The sequence below is a fragment of the Dendropsophus ebraccatus genome, chromosome 2, assembly GCF_027789765.1.
Source record: "Dendropsophus ebraccatus isolate aDenEbr1 chromosome 2, aDenEbr1.pat, whole genome shotgun sequence".
Lineage (NCBI taxonomy): Eukaryota > Metazoa > Chordata > Amphibia > Anura > Hylidae > Dendropsophus > Dendropsophus ebraccatus.
This window is the reverse complement of record NC_091455.1, coordinates 86,579,953-86,603,150: the sequence shown is the minus strand read 5'-3', so window position 1 is coordinate 86,603,150 and position 23,198 is coordinate 86,579,953. Positions and strand designations below refer to the sequence as shown.

The following is a 23,198-nucleotide window of genomic DNA, read 5'->3' as shown; positions in this document are numbered from 1 at the left end:
GTAGCGCTGGATAACCCCTTTAAAGAGTACCTGTCATTAAAAATAACTTTTGACATGTCATCAGGCATGCAAAGATACAGGTAAGAGCATGGCTCACTAATTCTGTTAATTCTTACTAAGGGCCCTTTTACACAGAAAGATTATCTGACAGATTATCTGCCAAAGATTTGAAGCCAAAACCAGGAACAGACTATAAAAAGAGATCAGGTCATACATGAAAGCCTGAGATTTCTCCTCTTTTCAAATCCAGTCCTGGCCTTGGCTTAAAATCTTTGGCAGATAATCTGTCAGATAATCTTTCTGTGTAAAAGGGCCCTTAGAATGACCAACATGGAAAAAAAGGTATCAGGGTACGGCTAGGTTCACACTGCGTTTTTGAAATCCGTTTTTTTTGCAAAAAAACGGATGAAAAAAAAAGTATGCAACTGTGTGCATCCATCCTTCCATTAACTTCCATTATAAAAAAAAAAAAAACGGATCAAAACGGATCCGTTTTTTTGACGGACACAAAAGTAGTGTCAGCAACGTTTTTGTGTCCATTAAAAAAAAACAGATCCGTTTTTTTGTTTTTTTTTTACAATGAAAGTCAATGGAAAAATGGATCAAAACAGATGCACACAAATGCATCCAAATGGATGGAAAAAAAAACGGATTGCAAAAAAAACCTAGCTTCAATGGAACCCATCAATGCTTGCAGATTACTGTTGGACAGTTATCCGAGACAATCCCATGTATGAATGCAAAAGACGTGTAAATGCACCAAGAAGCCATTGAATAAGGACCTACATTCCAGGGTTCAATAAACATAATTAATTTGTAAAAATTCTTAAGATATGCCTGTAAATTGTAGTTGATTTCAGATAGAACTAAGTTTCCTATGAATATTTTTCAAAAGTTTATGAACAGTAAACGTGCTTCCTTATGATTGAAGAAGTAATAAATATGTCGGCTATTATACTGTATTCTATACAATTCACAAAACAGTAACATGCGAACTTTTCCATATCATAGAAACTAGAGCCAATTAACATTTTTCCTTGTGATATTTGAATACCGCACATAAAAATCATTAAGAAATAGATAATTTTTATCTATTTCGGAACCTAACAACTTTTGAAAATTTGTTGGCCAGTGTAATCTTTCTGTGTAAAAGGGCCCTAATAGCTTTATTGATTATAATGGGACTAAAGTGTTGTAATTACTAGTAATTACTAGTGGGTGGGGGTCAAGTGCATTGCTGCCGCCGCTATCTCCCTGGCGGTTTCTTTGTATCGTAGCAAGTCTCAGCAGTGAGAAACGCTGCGATCACTAACTTTTGACATGCCTGATGACAAAACAAAAGATGAGATCAAAAAGCACGAGGGTATATAGTCCACAAATGCTTAGTTTATAGTGGATGCCTGCAGGAGAGTCCACAATCCCAGTGTGGACCCAGGAACAACATGTAGAGGTGGAAGACTCCCACAGCTTCTGAGATATCACAAAGGTTCGAGCTTTATTACAACATCTGGTACAAAAAAATTGCTGTTTTGCATTTTTTGGACCTGATGTAATAAAGCTCAAACTTTGATGATATTTTGAAAGCTGTAGGAGTCTTCCATCTCTACAAGTTATTCCTGATGACAAGTCAAAAGTTATTTATAATGACAAGCACTCTTTAAAGTGACTCTGTACCCACAATCTGCCCCCCCCCCAAACCACTTGTACCTTTGGATAGCTGCTATGCAGTTATTGTCCTAAAAAACAACCTTTAAACTGGCAGCCCCATGGCCTAGATTGTGTATGCATTAGGCTGGCACAACCTATCTGTCCCTCCGCCCCACCCTCTTCATCATTAGGAATGCCACTGGAACATTTTCTCCTGTCTGAACTTTACACAGGTGCCTTAACAATCCAGCCCATGTTCAGTATTCACACAGTTGATTAAGGAGACAATCTGCCTGGAGCATTCCTAATGATGAGGAGGGCGGGGAGGAGGGACAGAGAGGGTGTACCAGCCTAATGCATACACAATCTGGTTGGGCACGGGGCTGCCAGTTTAATAGTTGTTTTTAGGACAATAACTGCATCACCTGCCTACAGACCCCAGGATAGATCTTGGATTAAAAGCAGCTATCCGAAGGTACAAGCGTTTGGGGGGGGGGGGGGGGGGTCAGATTGTGGGTATAGAGTCGCTTTAAGGCTTGAGTCATACACAGCAGCTGTATTTTGGAAAACTGCCACTGCAGTTTTTGGGCCAAAGCCATAAGTGAATCTAGCAGGGAGGAGAAGTAGAAGTACTTCTTCAATATTTACTATTTCTTTTGAATCCACTTCTGGCTCAAAAACTGCAGTGGCAGTTATCCAGAAAACACAGCACAAAGGAACAGATAACCAGCACTGCTGGTTTCCAAATAATACTGTACAATGAGAGTAGGCTCTAGAGGTAATAAACGTTGTATATACATATACATATATTGTGCATGCAAAAGAGTTTCCTTCTGTACTCAAAAAGCGTTTTTTCAGCCTCCCCCCTCACTTTAGAAGAAGAAGGGTTTCTGTGTCCATTTTCCTCTATGGAGGGGGGAGGAGCATATCATCCTGCAATCTTCTTCCACTGAGTTCCCAGACTAGCACTGACCTTTTCGACCTCTGAATCCAGCGTTTTATCTGCCCAGACAGTCTCTAAACAGCAGGGCCACCTGTCTGCTCTTCCTGCTCAATCCTCCCCCTCAGCCCCTCCCCCTTCTATGTTATAATGGGACTCAGCAAACCTGTCTTAACTTTGCTTCTCTGTTATGATGACGGTTTTGTCTGATAATGAAACTATAAGGGGGGAGGATGGGAAACAGATTTTTGAGTAAAGAAAGATGCTTTTTTTGCCTAATAAAACCTATTACACAGTTTCTTAAAATTGGTTGTAATATTGATTTCTGAAAAAAATAAAACAAACAAACAGTTACACTATAAAATGAGTATTATGCCAATAGTGTAGCATAAACAAGGCTTTTAATGGACCAGCTAGAAAGTGGTCTGTTTAATTGCCAGTTTAATTCCCTGTTTAATTCCCTATGCCACATGCACAAAAGTTATACCAAATTAAAAAAAAAAAACCCAACAAGTATAAATACTGTACATTGCACATCCAAATAGGTGTAAGAAAAATGAGCAATTTCTTTATTGGACACACATAGCAAAAGACTCACATGCTAAAAACACTTAAAAACACATTTTCAAAAGACTGGTATAGGTATAACATAGTGAACCTCACTCCCCTCCATAAAGTTTAAGGCAATGTTCACACTAAGCAAAACTACGGCCGTTGTTGCCGATGGCAACAACGGCCGTAGTTTTTGTGCAGTGGAACACAGCCTATTAAGCAATGGCATCCCGGCCGGAGCGTACACACATCGTATACGCTCCGGCCGGGATCTGTGCGGCCCCGCAAATAACTGACAGGTCAGTTAGTGAATTCCGGCCGCAGAAAGACCTGTCAGTTCACACAGTGAAGCGAGTGGCTCCGGCCGCTTGCTTCACTGTGTGCTATGGTAAGCTCATCAAAGCTCTGCGGCTGGAAAGATAATCCGGCCGGTACTTAAGTACTGGCCGAGATGATCAGGCTAGAGACCGGCCGTGGTCACGGAACGGACGGTCTCATACGTAGTGTGCACATAGCCTAAAAGAGAGTAGTACAGTTAAAAGAAAGACAATAGGTAGACTCGACCACTAGATGGCTCCAAAAACCCTCAATATGCAATATAATCAACCTGCAAATGCAATCACATCAAAAAACAAAGAGCCAACATGGGAATGCAAAATACAACCTCAAGATACACCATAGTTACTGCTCTCTGGGGTAAGTGGGCAAGACATAGCCCATGTCTCCCTTACTCACCCCATAGAGAAGTAGCTATGGTGTATCTTGTTATATTTTGCATTACCATGTTGAGGTTCACTGTGTTATACCTATACCAAAACTTGTTAGTTTATTTTCTTTAATTTAGTATAGCTTATGCTTCAACAGGTTGATTGACACTGCCTCAATGATCCTTTTCTGTGGTGTCCACCAACTTTTGTGATACATGCACAAAAGTTAACATTACAAAAACTTGCCATTTTTTATTAATTCCCACCATTGAATGGAGGTTTGTCATTAAGAATGCAGCTTTTACTTTTAGGCTGGGTTCACAGTGGGTTTTTGCAATCCGTTTTTCTCATCCATTTTTTGAAAAAAAAAAAAAAAAGATGAAAAACGGATTGCAAAAACGGATGCATTTGTGTGCATCAGTTTTGATCCGTTTTTCCATTGACTTCCATTATAAAAAAACGGATCAAAACGTATCCTTTTTTTTTTTTGACAGACACAAAAACGTTGCTGACAATATTTTTTTTGTCCGTTAAAAAAAAAACGGATCCATTAAACGTATACTAAAAACGCAGTGTGAACCCAGCCTTAAATTACTGCTAAAGTTCAGTTTGGATTACATCTAAAGTGTCACTGTTGTTATAACTTTCAAAAGTTGGCGGACACACAACGGAATTCCGCGGACATTGTCCGTGAGAATTCCATAGTATGAACCCACCCAAAGAGTCTAAAAACAGGAAGTCCCGTGTTTCCCAGGTCATCTGCGCTCACAGAGAAGGCAGTCATTTGATTGATGGACACGTTGAGGCGTGACTTTCTGTACTGGTCAGACTTCATGTGTTTAGTCTCTTTTTTTCAACCACCTAAACTAAAAAGCCGCCTTCAGGAGATTAAGGGTGGGTTCACATGTAACGGAATCACATCAGATTTAATGCTGAGAGTTTGCAGCGAAATCCACCTATTGAAACTGACAGTGTCAGGAATCACAGCAAAAATTCTGTTTTTTGTGAACCTGGCCTAAATCTGGATTTCTGGTAAGTATAGCTTAGTTTTACAGCATGATTACAACAAAATAAAATGAATGTATACTGCATATATAGCTGAGCATATATAGCTGAGTTTCATAGCACGTGGGGACCGGCTGCCATTAACCCCTTCCACAGCTGCCTCAACATTTTAAATTGTGGCAGGGGCTGGGCTCCGGTCACTGTCCGATCGGGACCCCCACAGTGTAATGTAATGCAGGATCCCAATCATTTTTACTGACTGCCAGAGGTCTCTTACCTTCTTCCCGGCAGTCAGCTTGATGGTTAATGCATAGAGTCTGCCACAGGCAGGCTCTATGCAATGATCACAGATAACACTGATTATTGCTATGTCCTGGCATAGCAGGGATCAGTGTCAGTAGTCTAATGTAAAAATGTTAAGGTCCCCTAGGGGGACTTAAAAAGCATTAAATATTTTTTTTAAGTTTTAAAAAACATGACATAGCTCCTTCCCAAAAGTTTAAATAAACTCCTTTCCCATTTTATAAATAAAACATGTAAAAATAAATTAAATAAACATATTATAGACCGTATCATGCGTAATCATATGAGCTATTAAAATAAAAAAATATTGTTCCCTCATGGTGAACAGTGTAAACAAAAAGACGAAAAAACAACACCATGATTGATTATATTTTTGGCCTTAATGCCCAGGGCCTATTTTTACAATCTGACCTGTCTCTCTTTATGTAGTTATAACTCTGCGATGCTTTTAACTATCATGGTTATTCTGAGATAGGAATATGTCACAAAAAAACTCTTTATGTTTGTGGTATACTTAAACAAAAAAAACATTTGTGCAAAAATTAGAAAAATTTATTTATTCAAAATTCTCTTTTTCTGAGAAAAATAGTCATGCCACATGAACTAATTATTACTGCATCATCTACAACAGGTCTACGAAATTTTGCAGCAATTTTTCAAATTTTCAGGAAAATTTCAAATTCAGATTTTTTTAGGGACCAGTTCAGTTCTGAAGTGGATTTGTGGGGCCTGTATGTTAGTTACCCCCATAAATCTCTCCACTGTAAAAACTGCACCCCTCAAAGTATTCAAAGTAACATTTAATAAGTGTATTAACCCTTTAGAAGTTGGAGGGTAAATTTAAAATTTTCTTTTTTTTTGGCATATATTCCATTTAATCCATTTTTTTCCTTTAACACAGCAAATACTAACTGAGAAATGGAACTCACTATTTATTTCCCTTATTTCAATGTTTCTAGAAATCCCCCATATGTGGCCGCAGTGCATCACCTGACTCAGACATGACAGAAGCCTTGTGTATTTTTGGGGTCTTATCTTACTTCAGGGTTTTTTTAGCCATTATATCATGTGACAAAGGCCTTGGGGTGCCAAAATATTCCTGTAAGACAAGTTGACGTTTCCATCGGTACCATTCTGGGGGACATGTGACACCCTGACAATTTTTTATCAAATTTTTTTATGAGGTTGTAATTAAAATAAGAAACACAATTTAGCAGCTGTTTTTCATCATTTTGTTTTTGTATGCAGTCGGTACGATTACAGTGATATCCATTTTATATAGCTTATATGGCTTATATAGTTTATGGCATTTATACTATAAATACTGTTTGTGTCTTGCATATTGTAAGACTATTTAAATTTTTTCACCAAATGGAGTTATGTGAGGGCTTTTTTTTAGTGGTTCACCTTTTGGGTACATGTGACGTTTTGCCATTTTGGTTAGTTTTTTTATGGCATTAATGAGGCAGGATAATAATGTAACAGGTTAATAGACAGGGTCATTACGGACATGGCGATACCAAATATCTCTCTTTATTTATAGGGGGATCATTTATAAAGGGCGATAGGGAACGTGAATATTTATTTATTTATATTTATTTATTTTAATTATTTATTTATTCATGTATTTATTTAATTATTTAATTTGTTTATTTATTTGTGTGTGTGTGTGTTTTGTGTTTTTTTTTTTACTTTTCAGGTACATGTATACAGTACAATGCATTACAGCACATGATGCGTGCTGTAATACATTATACTTTATACTGACTGCTCATTCAAACGATCAGAACCCTGCCTCAGTGCAAGGGCCTGATCATTGTATATCATTATGCGGCTTCAGGGGGGTTACCATAGTAACCCAGACGCTTCCCGATGCGTCTGGGTTACTATGGCAACCCCCCAAAGCCGCACAATCGCTTGCGCGGCTCTGGGGGGGGGGGGGTGAGTGAGCAAGGGGAGGGAGATCGGGGGGGGCGGGGGGTACCGGGCCAGGAGGGGCACAGGGATGGAGATCAAGGGTGGGCGCAGATCGGGCTGGACGGAGCAAGGGAGGGAGATCCGGGAGGGCATCTGGGAGCTGGAACAAGCCGGGGGGGAGAATCGGCAGTGGCCGCGGGAGGAGGCAACGTGCTGCAGCCTCCTCCCGACGCCCGATCAGTGGGAGGCCACTAAAGCTTAACTGCCCGGGGGAGCGCAAGGGGTTAAATTACATTTTATATAAAAAAGTATTAATAAAAAATAATCAATATATCTACACAAATATGGTACTAATAAAAACTAGAGATTGTGGTGCAAAAAGTGTCATCCCATACAGCCCATTAGGTTAAAAAAATAAAAGGTGTTATAAGAGTTATAATAGGGTAATTTTAATACTTATTTGCAAAAAAAAAGTTTTACTATTAAGAAAATAGTAAAACATTAGAAAAGCTATACAAAACATGAATATCACTTGTAACAGTTTGGGGTGTGAGCTCAGGTAAACAGACACTCTAAAAGCAGGTTTCTTGTCAACCAGACGTGTCAGCCGCTTTATTTCCAAGCATAGAAGCTCCGCAAACAAAATACAGCTTTTTTCAGCAGAAATAAGTCTTTCAAACGGCATAAATGAAAATCTACAGAAATCATACAGTCCTGTACAGTATCCTGGAGTACAGACACAGCAGATACAGGGTTATTAATCACCCATTTGTATCTCAGCAGTCTCTCCTGGTATACAGCTCCAGTATTAGCAGCAGCAGAGCAGGGTCCACACCATGCTGCTTTCAAGTCCAACTCCCATCAGACTAGCTAGGGTTTTAATCCACCTTCACCTGTGTGGAGATCAGCCCCTCAACCTCTTAGTAGCTGGTGAGGAATATACCTGCCTTGCCAGATTAACCCATTCAACCTGCTACATATCCCTCCCCCCGACTCCAGCCCGTAGGTCTGGACACTTCCTCCTAGCAAGCAATGGACCTTTGAGAGAGCATCCACATTCTGATGTTTTCTCACAGATCTGTGCTCCACTTTAAATTTATATTCCTGCAGAGCTAAGAACCACCTGGTCACTCTGGAATTACGGTCCTTATTCTGAGCCATGCAAGTTAGGGGTGCATCGTCTGAAACCAACCTAAATGGTCTACCAAACAAATAGTACCTAAGGGCATCTAATGCCCATTTTATAGCAAGGCATTCCTTTTCCACAATGGAATAGTTTTTCTCTGCTGATGACAGTTTCCTACTGAGGTACATTACCTACCTCTGACGCATCAGTCTGTACAATAAATTCCTTCTTAAAGTTAGGGGCTATCAGTACCGGCCATTCACACAACACCGACTTTAACTTAGTGAAGGTTTTTTCAAAGTCAGGAGTCCAGTGAATGGTATTAGACTTAGACCCTTTTGTTAGATCAATAAGTGGGGCTTCAAGGGTGGCAAAATTTGGCACAAACCTTCTATAGTATCTTACAATACCTAAAAATGTCCTAACTTGTTTTTTAGTAGTGGGACGGGGCAAATTTTGTTTTGCCTCAATTTTATTTACTTGGGGCTTTATCACTCCTCTGCCAACAATATAGCCAAGATATTTGGCTTCCTCTAAGCCTATGACACATTTTTCTGGATTGGCAGTGAATTCAGCCGTTCTGAGGGAACTAACCACATTCTGAACCTTGCCTAAGTGACTGTCCCAGTCTGAGCTGAAGACTACAATATCATCTAGATATGCAGCAGTATATTTTTTTATGAGGCCTCAAGACCTTGTCCATAGCCCGTTGGAATGTGGCTGGGGCCCCCTGTAGCCCAAAAGGCATGGTAACATACTGGAACAAACCCTCAGGGGTAGAGAAGGAAGTCTTTTCTTTGGATTCCTCAGACAGAGGAATTTGCCAATAACCTTTAGTGAGGTCTAACATTGTAATATACCTGGCTGGCCCAAGACTTTTTATTAATTCGTCAGCCCGTGGCATGGGATAGGCATCAAATTCAGAGACCTCATTTAGCTTCCTAAAGTCATTGCAGAATCTCCAAGAGCCATTGGGTTTGGGCACTAGAACAATGGGACTGGACCACCCACTAGAGGATTGCTCAATGACCCCAAGCTCAAGCATTATTCTTACTTACCCTGTAACATCCTGTCGTCTGGCTTCTGGGATTCTATAAGGGCGTACATTCACTCTAACATGGGGATCTGTCCGAATCTCATGTTTTATCACATCTGTCCTTCCTGGTATTTCTGTAAAGAAATCCCTGTTTCTCTGGAGGAACTCTTACCTCTTGTTGTTGGGGTCGGGACAGAGTTTCAGCCACCTTAACTTTATTTATCTCACTAGGACCTTCTTTTCTAGTGACTACCTCTGCAGACAATGACTCGCTCTCTTTCCAAGGCTTGATGAGATTTACATGGTAAGTCTGGTTGTGTATTTTTTTTTTACTTGGCTGAAACACTTTATACTGTAGTTTACTGGACCCACTTTCTCCACAACTTTAAAGGGTCCCTGCCATTTAGCCAAAAGCCTGCTCTCTACCGTTTGTATGAGCACCAGGACCCGATCACCAGGTTTAAACTCTCTGACCTTGGCTGGTTGGTTGTATACCCTACACTGGGCTTCCTGTGCCTGCAGCAGGTGTTGTTTGACCACTGGAATTATAGCCTGCATTCTTTCCTGCATCTGGCTCACATGTTCCACCACACTTTTGTAGGGACTAACCTCTTGTTCCCAAGCTTCCTTGACTATATCAAGCAGTCCACAGGGATGACGACCGTAAACCAATTAAAACGGTGAAAAGCCCTTGGAGGCTTGTGGGACTTCACAAATGGCAAAAAGTAAATAAGGTAACAGCATATCCCAATCACGCCCAACCTTACTTACAACCTTTTTCAGCATGTTTTAGGGTCTTGTTAAACCTTTCAACAAGGCCATCTGTTTGAGGATGGTAGACAGAAGTACGCAAATGTTTAATGTGAAACAGTTTGCACAATTCTTTCATTATTTTTTACATAAAGGGTGTACCCTGGTCCGTAAGGATCTCCTGTGGCAGACCCACTCTAGTAAACACCTGAAACAGCTCTCTGCAATTACTTTAGAAGAGGTATTTCTTAAGGGTATAGCCTCAGGGTAACGGGTGACATAGTCTAAGATGACCAGGATATATTGATAACTAGGGATGGTCCGAACCCTCTGAGGTTCGGGTCGTATGAACCCGAACGCTCGGCATCAGATTCCCGCTGTCTGTCCACTCCGTGGAGCGGATGGATACAGCGGAAGAACCGCCTGGAAAACTGGGATACAGCCTATGGCTATGGCTGTATCCCAGTTTTCCAGGCGGTTCTCCCGCTGGATCCGCCCGCTGATTGGAGCGGGCAGACAGCGGGAATCATTACCGAGAGTTTGGGTTTGTACGAACCCGAACCGAACTCGGTTCGGACCATCCATATTGATAACCTCTTGCTGATTTGACTAGAGGGCCCACAATGTCCATTGCTATACGCTCAAAGGGAACTTCAATAATTAGGAGTGGAACTAAAGGGCTGCGGAGCATTTATCTGACATATAGAGCAGGAACTACAAAATTCTCTTACTTCTTTATATACACCGGCCCAATAAAATCGCTACAGTATGCGCTCCAGTGGTTTTTCAACCCCTAAGTGACCTCCTAATACGTGTGTGAGCCAGTTCAAGGACCTTGTGCCTATATTGTTGAGGCACGACTAACTGCTCAATAACCTCATCATTTGACTTATTCACTCTATGCAGTAGGTCATTGATCAACACAAAATATGGGTAACACAAATTTGCCTCACGATCCTGGGGCACACCATTCAAAATTTTTATATTTTCAAATACCTTTTTTAGGCTAGGGTCTCTCACCTGAGCAGTCCCAAAATTGGTCCTTGGAATTCTCAAGTCATGTACATCCTGCTCAGAGAGAGAGTCTTCAGTCTCATCACTCGCTAAGACACAAAATGGAAAAGGAATATTTTTACCATCATCAGGATCATCATCATTACTGTGAACAGATAAATCTTCCTTACATGAAGCCTGGACTGTGTCTACAGACCTCAATGTTTTTTCCCAGAGTTGCCAGAACAGGGGAAGTCACAGCCCAGAATCAGGTCATGTACAAGCCCAGAAACAACCCCCACTTAACAGGTCACAGTTCCTATGGAGGTTTCCACTGTAACCTGAGCACAAGGGTATTCCTTGGTGTCCCCGTGCACACTTGGCCTGTAGTAGAGTGACCATGCTGCCTGTGTCCAAGAGGGCTTGTACTCGCTGGCCACCTATCCAGATGTCACAACTGTGCAAAGAGTCTTTCAACATGGCACTGGCAGAGTTTACAGCGTGCACTAACATAGACTGGCGCCTGATGACATTGCAGTCCATGGGCTCCTCAGGCGGTGGGCACTGAGCCACAATGTAACCAACCTCATTACATCTCCAGCAACGAACTTTAGGGGGCTGGTTAGGTGATATGACCCTGGGCAGAGGGCCAACATTGGATGGAAAAACCTGTGGGGCAGTAAACCTTGGACTTTTGCGGCTCTCCACAGCATCCCTTGGTCCCCAGCGTATCTGGGTATTTCTCTGAGGTGGTGGAACCTCAGAATTTTTTATAGTACGGCTTTCTGTTACAGAATGTCTTTCCAGAGCGCACATCATTTGCTCAGTATTCTGGGAATCGCTCTGCATTACCAAGTGTTGCAAGTCTCTGGAGAGGGCACAAAACAGATGTTCTGTGACCACGCGGTCAACCACATCCCGTGCAGAGAGTCTTTCTGGTTCAAGCCATTTATGAATCAAATTCATCGGGTCATGCACTTGAGACCTCGGAGGTTTTCTGGCATCATACTGCCACTGATGTACTCGCTGAGCACGGACAGCCAGGGTGACCCCCAGCCGTGCAAGTATTTCCACTTTAAGCAGAGCATAACTTTTTGCAGATTCTGCTGACAAATCACAATAAGCTTTTAGTGGTTCACCTGTTAAGAATGGAGCCAGAACCTCAGCCCATTGTGAATCAGGCAGACATTCCCTTTCTGCAGTTCGCTCAAACAAAGCAAGGTAAGCCTCAACATCCTCTCCTTCCACCATCCGTTGCAATGCCCTTTGCACCAACTTTTTGGCATTGTCCTTGGCAACAGTTAGAGGAGAGGTATGAGGGACAGGTCCAGTCACTTTCAATGCTGCCAGTTGTTTCATGAGCAGGTTATTGGTTGCTGAGCCTGCATGACCTCAGCAGGAGCCTGCTGCTGCTGTAGGTTAGCTTGCACAAGCTGCTGGACTAGCTGCTCCATGTTTGTGGATTGCTCTGACACCAGATTAACAGCTTTCACCCAGGACATACACTGCTTGCTGGCTTTTAAAGCTGTGGTTCTTCTTAGCAGCTGAGAAGTAGCACAGATAATGCCCACAGCATACCTCCACCATATGTAATGGTACTTTTACACGGTGCGATAATTCGCCCGATCGCACGATTAATGATTTTGAATGAACGATGTTTTTTTTAAACCGATCAGCGTTTAGACGGAACGATACATCGTACAGAAAATTCGCTATGCGATCGTTTTAGCCTATCTCATACATAGGGGAAATCGTTGAAAGAATGAACAATCTGCAAATTTTTTGCGAACGATCAACGATAATTTGTGAACATGTTGAAAGATCAAAATGAACGATTTTTTGCTCGTCGTTTCATCGTTCGCTGCGTTTACACGTACGATTATTGTTCGAATTTGACCATTATCATGCAAAAACGAACGATCAATCGTCCCGTGTAAAAGTACCATAACAGTTTGGGGTGTGAGCTCAGGTAAACAGACACTCTAAACGCAGGTTTCTTGTCAACCAGATGTGTCAGCCGCTTTATTTCCAAGCATAGAAGCTCCACAAACAAAATACAGCTTTCTTCCGCAGAAATAAGTCTTTCAAACGGCATAAATGAAAATCCACAGAAATAATACAGTCCTGTACAGTATCCTGGAGTGCAGTCACAGTAGATACAGGGTTATCTCTCACCCATCTGTATCTCAGCAGTCTCTCCTGGTATACAGCTCCAGTATTAGCAGCAGCAGAGCAGGGTCCACACCATGCTGCTTTCAAGTCCAACTCCCATCAGACTAGCTAGGGTTTTAATCCACCTTCACCTGTGTGGAGATCAGCCTCCATGTTAACCTCTTAGTAGCTGGTGAGGAATATACCTGCCTTGCCAGATTAACCCATTCAACCTGCTACACACTGTATTCAGACCAGACTAAAGAATAACGTGCATTATGGGGGTTTTGGCATTAATTTTCTGGTAGATTGAAAGGTGCCATTACAAAGTACACTCATAGCTGAAAAAACAAGCCCTTACATGGCCCTGTAGATGGAAAAATAAGAGTTATAGCTCTAAGAAAGCGAGGAGGAAAAAACAAAAAGGCAAAATTTAAAATTGTTGCGGTCATTTTAGGCTCTGTTCTTAAGGGGTTAAAAATAGCCTTTTAAAAATCTAATTTACATATTAATACATATATTTGGAAAATTATATTTGGTTAAAAAGAAAAAACCCTAAAGGCAAATAAAAGGCATCTGTCAAATACTAGTGTGAATGACTCATAAATGGGAATTATTGGTTGTAAAGCTGCCCTAGTATAGGTCAAAATGCATTTTAACTGTGTTAAAGGTGAAGGTGGTGGTTAGGGTAAGAGTCCAATGTTATAAAATCTAGTTAAATAACTGGAAATTCTACCTTCCAATTTTGTAAATCTCTCTTTAGCTGCCGTACCTGGCGACTGAAAATTAATTTCAAACAAAAGCATAAAGCAAATGATCTTCAAAGTCATCAACTAAACAAAAAAGTAATATAAATTTTCTAACAAAAACAAAATCTAAACATAAGTTCACATGATATTGTTGCTATCGTCACCACAATTTAAACAATTGAGCATCCCTAATAATAACTGAAGAACCAGGTAAGTACCTGGCAAAATAGAAATCCTAATAACACTAACATGTCCTAGCAATGCGCAAAAATACCAGAAAAGAGTGCTAATAAACAAAAAAATGCATATTCAAAATATATCTGAATTCATAATAATACTTTATTAAGGACACAGATTAAACCTGTACACGTGGAAGAACAACCATAAAGATCTACAACACAGAGGACCTGTGGTATTGACAATAATTTTGGAAAGCCAAAAACCACCTAATCCAGTCAGTCAATTTGCGTAACAGCTATTGACTTTTATAGGAGTTGCGCAAATGGCACACTCCATGAGCTACTCTGTCTCCTGCATTTAGGAGACACTATATCCCAAAAAATGTTTTACAACTTAGGTATAATATACTCCATGGATGTTCTCAGGACTTGGTAAGGTGTGATTGTAACTATTATATGTAATATAATTGTAACTATTACAGTATAATATTGGCCCATATTCACCCCATGACATCACCTGTGCACTTGCAGAAGGAATGCCTACTTGGGTGTGTGTGTGTGCTAATTCAGCGTTTCCCAACCGGGGTGCCGCGGCACACTGGTGTGCGTGAGAACCCGCCAGCTGTGCCGCGGGATCCCGGTCGGAAATTAGAAACTGTCCCTTTAATATCCCTAGAAGCTGCGGCCGCGCAGCTTCTAGGGATATGCCGATGGATTGATGTTCCGCCCGCTCACACAGTGAGCGGGCGAAACATTCAATCGCGCACAATGTCAGAGCAGGACCTGTCAGCGTCCTGCTCTGACATTGACTCCCATAGGCCGCGGCACTTCATGCCAGCAGCCTATGGGAGGCCGGGACGTGACCTCTCCGGCAGGCGTGATGATGTGACGTCATCACGCCTGCCGGAGGTTCAGTCGCCGCGGCTCACAGGACGGAGCCTGAAGAGGAGGGAGAACACACAGCGCCGATTAGGTGAGTATGATGGTTTGTTGTTTTGTTTTTTTTAAAACTATTGGTGCATATTCTCATACTGCAGGGGGCATTATATGGGGGCATACTGCAGGGGGCATTATATGGGGGCATACTGCAAGGGGCATTATATGGGGGCATACTGCAGGGGGCATTAATATATGTGGGCATACTGCAGGGGGCATTATATGGGGGCATACTGCAGGGGGCATTATATGGGGGCATACTGCAAGGGGCATTATATGGGGGCATACTGCAGGGGGCATTAATATATGGGGGCATACTGCAGGGGGCATTATATGGGGGCATACTGCAGGGGGCATTAATATATGGGGGCATACTGCAGGGGGCATTAATATATGGGGGCATACTGCAGGGGGCATTATATGGGGGCATACTGCAGGGGGCATTATATGGGGCATACTGCAGGGGGCATTAATATATGGGGGCATACTGCAGAGGGCATTATTAATATATGGGGGCATACTGCAGAGGGCATTATTAATATATGGGGGCATACTGCAGAGGGCATTATTAATATATGGGGGCATACTGCAGGGGGCATTATTATTATATGGGGGCATACTGCAGGGGGCATTATTATTATATGGGGCATACTGCAGGGGGCATTATTATTATTATATGGGGGCATACTGCAGGGGGCATTATTATTATATGGGGGCATACTGCAGGGGGCATTATTACTGTATGAGGGCAAAGCAGGGGGCACTTGTACTCTGGCCTCATGGCCATAGTACGTCTCATTGTACCCTTTTATACTGCAGTTATATGAGCCACATAATTATCAGCACCATATACTGTGGCTATACAGTGCACATCACCACAGTATATGGTGCTGATAATTATGTGCTCATATACGTGGGACTGTATGTATGAGTTTTCATGGGACTGTTATATATATATATATATATATATATATATATATATATATATATATATGGGAATACATGGCACTGTATGTATGAGGTTACATGGGATTGTATATATGAGGGGGTTATCCTTTTTTATTTCACTTTTTTTAAAATGAATAATTTATTGAAAGGATCTCTGCCCGGCATATGTCACTCTTGAGGGCTTAAAAAGCAGCTCTTGTGGTGATAAGAAGCTGATTTAAAACCCCCAAGAGTGAACTCCGTGAACTATATGTATAATATGTACTGTTTTAGTGTCATTTTGTGCCATTTTGGTTGGTGGTGTGCCCCGGGATTTTTTAAGTATAAAAAGTGTGCCGCGGCTCAAAAAAGGTTGAAAATCACTGTGCTAATTAACCTATCACAAAGGATGCTATCTACTGGGAGAGAAATCAACAGAAGGGATGACCTACAGTGGGGTCCTATAACATTGGGGGATACTACATATTGGTGGGGCTTTCTGCCAGGGGGATGCCTACTGGGGAGGGTGTTGCTAAGTACCAGGGTGGATTGTCTACTGGGGTGGTGACGCTAAGCAGGGCCAACTCCAGGTTTTTGCGGGCTCTTGGGCGACAGAGCCTCAGCGGGCCCCTCATCCATCCACTAGGCACAGTCACTTGAGACACCACTAACATACACAGACACACACACATAACTGACTAACACACATTACTGACTTAAACACACACATTACTTAATGACATACACATTACACGTTACTGACTTACACACTGATTACTCACTGACACACACACACACACACACACACATATTACGAAATGACACACACTACTGACTGACACGCATGTGGTGTCCTACCACGGGAGCTTCGTGTTTTACACCTGTCGCAAAAAGCGTCTCCTCTAGGTTCAGTGGTGATGAAGGTATCATTCTGTAGTTTTACCACTAGATGTCAGTGTTTATTATATATGTTCTTGTGGATTGCACAGCTGAAGCTAACAAAGGGCTACTGTTTCTTATGTGTTATGCATTTTTCTTGTCCAATGGAGATACTCTTTCTTTCTGACCCATCCCTCTCCTTTTCTATGCACACATTCCTTTCCACCACTCACAGGGTTTCTTACATATCTCTGTAGGAAGTAGTCACTTGGGGGAAGGAAGTTTAGGGATGTGTGCGGCTGGACCTGCTGCTCCACAGCTGGATGCTGCTGGACGGAGGTGACAAATGTTGCTCATCGCTTAGTTTTAAAGTCAATCACTTTGACTGGCACCCTGTGCAGTCCCCAGTCTCCCACGATGGTAAGAACAGCCCAGTACATACACTTACTTTTTCAGGGAAGTTTCATGGCTCTACACATTCAGTCAGCAACTTTAGTGCTTCTGCTCCAGGTCAGCAATGAGGGGATGGGTGAGGCCTTTAGCTATTTACTAAACTGAACAAATACAATATTTCAAAACTCAATTCTATATACAATTCACAAGTGATAAAGGACTTCTTACTACTCACTTGTGTGAAAATGATTTGGGATTCTGACTTCTGACTATGTCCTAATATGGACACTGTACATACATTACTGACTGACACACACACATTACTGACTGGCACACGCATACACGTACATACATTACTAAATGACACATACACACACATCTAAATGACACACAATATTTATGGGTTCATTTATTGGCTGGCAATACATATGGAGGAACTCTCCAGCAGGCACTCTTTACCGGACATGTATGAATTGGGACGCTTACAGTCAATGTTTATTGTGGGACTATGCCTGACATTATGCATGGGGCTGTACTGCAGTTACCATGCTTTATAGGGTAACTGTGTATAGGGTCACTCTCTTACAAGCACATATGTGACCCTTGGGGACACTTTACATGCATACTTTCTAAGGACAATGGACAGGCACAGTAAAAAGAATTTTATGACAAGCTATTTGAAGAGGGTGGGTAGGTTTGCCTTTTTTTATTGGTGCCATCAGCTTCCTGTCAATGTCTGACAGTAAAGTATTATCTAACTAAACTAGTAATAAAAAGATTATATGTCTTGAAGCATATAGTAAAGTTTAACCTATGAAAACAATATTTGTTTATGCATTATAAATCATAATATCCAGTTAAACATACTTATCTGATGGATGAGCCTCAACAAAGTAACCTGCAAAGGGACAGAAGATACGAGGGTTCAAATCCTTTACGAGCTGAGCTTTGTAGTTCAGTAGTTTCTTTCTCTCTGTTTTTATGAACTCTGCTTTCCATTCCTCTGTGAAAAAAGGCACAGGCAAATTTCTTTATATTAGATATTTAATGTATTATTCAAGTTGTTTTAAGAACCCCCCCCCCCCCAAAAAAAAAAAACAAAAACAAAAAACACAGAGACACACAGACACCATACTCACCATTCCCTCTTGATTCGCCCGCTGTCCGCCTCTCCGTCACTGCCGTCCGCTGTCCAGCGATGTCTCTCACTTCCGGGTCCAGGGAATGGGAAAGGCTGCCAGTGCGCTTGCGCACCGGCAGCCTTTTCATTGGCTGGAGCCCATCACATAGCTTTCAGCAAGCTCAGCCAATCAGGGCTGAGCAAGCTGGAAGCCATGTGATGCGCTCCGCCCCCCGGCTCTGACGTTGTTGCTGTCACAAGATGGCACCCGGAAAAAGAGGACGGTGACGACCGTAATAGGTAATGTATAATTTCTTTAAATTTTTTTTTGGGGGGGGGGGGGAAATCGGGTGTCCGAAAGTGGGGGAAGGGGGCCAGAACGGGTATTTAACCACATTACAAAGTTATATAACTTTGTAATGTGTGTTAAATAAGCAAAAAAACATTTTTTTGTGGGAGTTGTCCTTTAAAAGTTCCTGTCATTATATGAAAAAAAAGGTTGACATGTTGTAAAGTTTTGATCATCCCTGGTCTGACTGTTCAGAAACCCACCAATCTCTAAATATATCTTCGGTTAACTGCTTTTGTCCCTGGATCCCTGTGATCTCTGTCTCCATTTATATTCTACACACTCAGACAAAACTTTTGACATGTCTCTGTGACATAAAAAAAGCAAAAGTCAGCAGCACTCCAATGCCTCTGTTCACACTGTAGATTGCACGCTGCATAATGCGTAAAGCGACTCTGTACCCACAATCTGACCCCACCAAACCACTGCTTTTAATCCAAGATCTGTCCTGGGGTCTGTTCGGCAGATTGTCCTTAAAAAACAACTTTTAACCCTTTAGCAACAAAGGGCATATATTTACATGGCGACCCCGCTCTTAACCACCGCAATCCCGGGTGCCGCATGTAGCCCGGGACTTCGGCTATTAGCGGGCACGGTGCGATCGCCGTGCCCGCTAATCGAATGCAACTGTCAAAGTTGAAAGCTGCATCCGATTACCGTATGCAGCCGTTCCCTGGTGTCTAGTGGTGGAGATCGCCCCCTGGGACGTTGTCCCGGAGGAGCGATCTCCGTGTCTGGTGTCGACCGGGGTCTCCGCCTAAATGGCGCTGATCCCAGCTCGGCACTCGTTTGTTTTCGGCTGCAGGGGGGCTTCTAGTATAAGTGTAAAAGTAAAAAAAAAAAGTGGTTTTCAATCAAAAGCCCCTTCCCCTAATAAAAGTCTGAATCACCCCCCTTTTCCCATTTAATAAACAAACATGTTTGCTATCGCCGGGTGCGTAATCGCCAAAACTATTAATTTATCACATTCCTGATCTCGCACGGTAAACTGCGTAAGCGCAAAGAAAAAATCCCAAAGTGCAAAATTGCGCATTTTTGGTCACATCAAATCCAGAAAAATTGTAATAGAAAGGGATCAAAAAGTTGCATATGCACAATCAAGGTACCGATAGAAAGAACACATCATGGTCTAAAAAAATGACACCTCACACAGCCCCATAGACCAAAGGATAAAAGCGCTATAAGAATGGGAATGGAGCGATTTTAAGGAACATATATTTGTTAACAATGGTTTGAATTTTTTACAGGCCATCACATAATATAAAAGTTATACATGTTACATATCGTTTTAATCGTAACGACTTGACAAACATATATAACAAGTCAGTTTTACCCCAGGGCAAGGGGCGTAAAAACAAGTGCCCCCCAAATAAACAAAATGCTTTTTTTTTTCTATTTCACCATAAGTTTATTTTGTTTCTGGTTTTCCAGTGTACTTTATGAAAAAATTCAGCCTGCCATTGTAAAGTACAATTAGTGGTGCAAAAAATAAGGGCTCATGTGGGTTTCTAGGTGGAAAAATGCAAGTGCTATGGCCTTTTAAGCACAAGGAGGAAAAAACGAAAATACAAAAATCAAAATTGCCTCTGTCCTTAAGGGGTTAAACTTGCAGCCCCGTGCCCAACAGCCAGGGCTTAGAGTATCTGTGCCCTAACTTTGCACCACCCCTCTGTCCCTCCTCCCCACCCTCTTCATCATTAGGAATGCCACTGGAACATTTTCTTCTGTCTGAACATTTCACAGGTGCCTTAACGATTCAGCCCATGTTCAGTATTCACACAGCTGATGAATAGGAGACAATCTGCCTGTAGCATTCCTAATGATGAAGAGGGCGGGGAGGAGGGACAGAGAGGTTGTGCCAGCCTAATGCATACACAATCTAAGCCCCGGTCGTTGGGCACGGGGCTGCCAGTTTAAAAGTTGTTTTTTAGGACAATAACTGCATCACCTGCCGAACGGACCGCAGGACAAACCTCGGATTAAAAGCAGCTATCCGAAGGTACAAGCGGTTTGGGGGGGGTTTACACTAGCAATGGCCTCTCCTGGGCTGAACAAGCCTACAACTAGGCAGATAGGAGCCAAATCTGTACTTTCAACACTTGCAAGACATGGGTGGGATGCAAGCCAACAGGGGGTAGCCACACCGCCCACAAACAGAAAAAAAAGGAAATATAGGTCCATGACGCCCATGTGTGGGTTAAACTAATCGCAGGGACAGCGTGTGTGTTATTTTAAACAGCAGCCTTGCTTTCCTTTATTGAGCGCATAACAGCTGTACCCTAATACTAGCCCCAAGCTCTACAATGGTGGGGCAAGGATACTAACAGATGGGTTGAGCAGGCTGTGCTTTTTTTGTATCACACTATAATTTTCTGTAATATGCTTTATTGCATTAACTGATTTTATTATTGTATATATTAAAAGTTACGTTTTATATATTAGTATTGGGGAGAACAAGTAGGGGGAGCCCCTCCTGGGCTTATGGCCCTTTGTGTTCATTCCTTAATTAGGATTTGGCTCCTATCTGCCCAGTTGTAGGCTTTTTCAGCCCAGGAGAGGCCATTGCTAGTGTGAAAATAGGGGACCATGTCTCTGAGGACACCTTAACGTGGTGACATGTATAGACGGTAAACACTTGCACCTGTGGGTTGCTGTTGCACTTTCAGTTTTTTTTATCTAAGATTTCTAAAGGCAGGTTTTCAACAAAATTACACGTTTATAAAGTATTTATATTTTACCTGTAAACTTCCCGCCACTGAATGTCATTGGAAATCCTGATGCACCTCCAGCAAAGTCGCTCATCATTACAGCAACGTTTGTGGGGAGAGTTCCCCCATTTGGCCTAGTGCAGTCTACTGTATTAAGTATCTTATGGCCTGAAGATTAAAAAATTACATATTATTTGTGATTAACATTAATAAAGAACATTCATCTTTTTAGTATGATGTATAAAATATCAGAACGGGGACGCTAAAGAAAGCTGTTTTCCAATTCAATGATCTCTCCAAGTGTTCTAGATTTATCAACACATTACATGTCTTTTTTAAAAACAATGCCAGGTCAAAAAAGCGGTAAAAGATATTCAAATATTGCCAGTGGTGGTACAATTCTGAATCCCCACCTGCACCACATAAAACACAAATATAACATAAATGTAAGTTTTTACAAATGATCTCTTGTATTTATTTACCTTTGTATTCTACTATGATACATGTGTCCATTTCAGGGTGAACCCCATCCATTAGAATCATAAATCGGAGATTATCATTGACCTAAAGCAAATAAAAATTATTGTGGATATGATGGAGATATATCGTTTATGGTCCACAATCTCCATCCCAATATTCTATCATTACTACAAAATGTCCCATAGCCAGCTTCTCCAGCTGAAATGTCACGGCCCGGCTGAGCGATCGCCCGCTCAGCAAGTCAGTGAATGGATTGGTGTCCCGCCCCAGTCACTGATTGGCTGGGCGGGCAATTAATCAATCAGAACGTGATGTTGCAGCTAGCAGAGCTGCCAGTCACCAGCTGATGTGAATGGGACCTGAGAGCAGTGTATTGAAGGCACAAGAACGGGTGAGTTCAGTTGTTTATTATTCTCCTGTACTTCTCTTTTGTACTTCCATGGGACTTCTCCTTTAATTTACAATACTGATTAATAAATAATAATAGTTATTTGAATGAAAGAATCTGGCTTACCTGCTGCCATATTCCAAAAGGAACAACATTAACATTTGTCAGAGTAATGCCACTCTTGTCCAGGTACCAGAAGACTGGGCGTTCAGTTTTGCCCACAAATATTGGAACATCTGGTCTTCTTTCTGAGAGCTTCTTCAGTGTTGGATAACTGGAAACAGAAACAATAGTTAATAAGAAATTCTTAATTGTGATGACACAGCCTATTTAATAGTTTAATGTTAAAGTGACTCGCCCTCCGTTTATTGTGTTTATGTATCAAAACTCAACTCAAACAAACAATAGAACATTCTGCTAATGGGTCATTATCAACAGTTGGAAAAGAAATTATCATAAATAAAAAATGTGTGTATACATTATCTATATATAAAAAAAAAAAAATCAATGTCTGTCATGTCCCAGGACTTGGTTTCATTCACTGACATGTGTCTATGTTATATTGCATTGCCTGTTTTAGTTTGACCCTCCTGTCTTCCTGTAGCCTAGCTGTGGTATGTTAGCTCCTCCCTTCTCCCTTATCCTGTCAACCATTTTCCTACTGTATATGTATATATACGTATATATGTATACTGTATGTGTGTACTGTACACGTTAACTGTATCCTGCTGTTGACCCTGGTCATTTATATTCTTTTCACACTATTGTAACCAGCATTTCTACAAGATTTCTGTCTGTAATAAACCTGGAATCTTTCTACAATGCCTCTGCAAAGGAGTTTAGCTATCTTATAATATATGGAGTGAAGTAAGTAAACAGAATACCGATACTGGGACCATCTCATACACCCCATACTTACTGCCAGGTCATTGAGTCAGAATAATGTCTGTCTGTCTGTCCTCT

At 41.7% G+C, this 23,198-nt stretch overlaps 1 protein-coding gene across 1 annotated transcript in view; it reads right to left on the bottom strand.

The window, feature by feature from the left end:
- Positions 1-23,198, bottom strand: part of LOC138783329 (cytidine monophosphate-N-acetylneuraminic acid hydroxylase-like) — a 106,780-nt gene that overhangs the window by 12,781 nt on the left and 70,801 nt on the right. Inside the window, exons 6-9 of the mRNA XM_069957913.1 lie at positions 22,362-22,509; positions 21,850-21,931; positions 21,398-21,535; positions 18,058-18,193 (exon numbers count right to left, since the gene is read on the bottom strand). Coding sequence (XP_069814014.1) covers positions 18,058-18,193; positions 21,398-21,535; positions 21,850-21,931; positions 22,362-22,509 — 504 coding nt within the window. The remainder of the gene's footprint in view (positions 1-18,057; positions 18,194-21,397; positions 21,536-21,849; positions 21,932-22,361; positions 22,510-23,198) is intronic.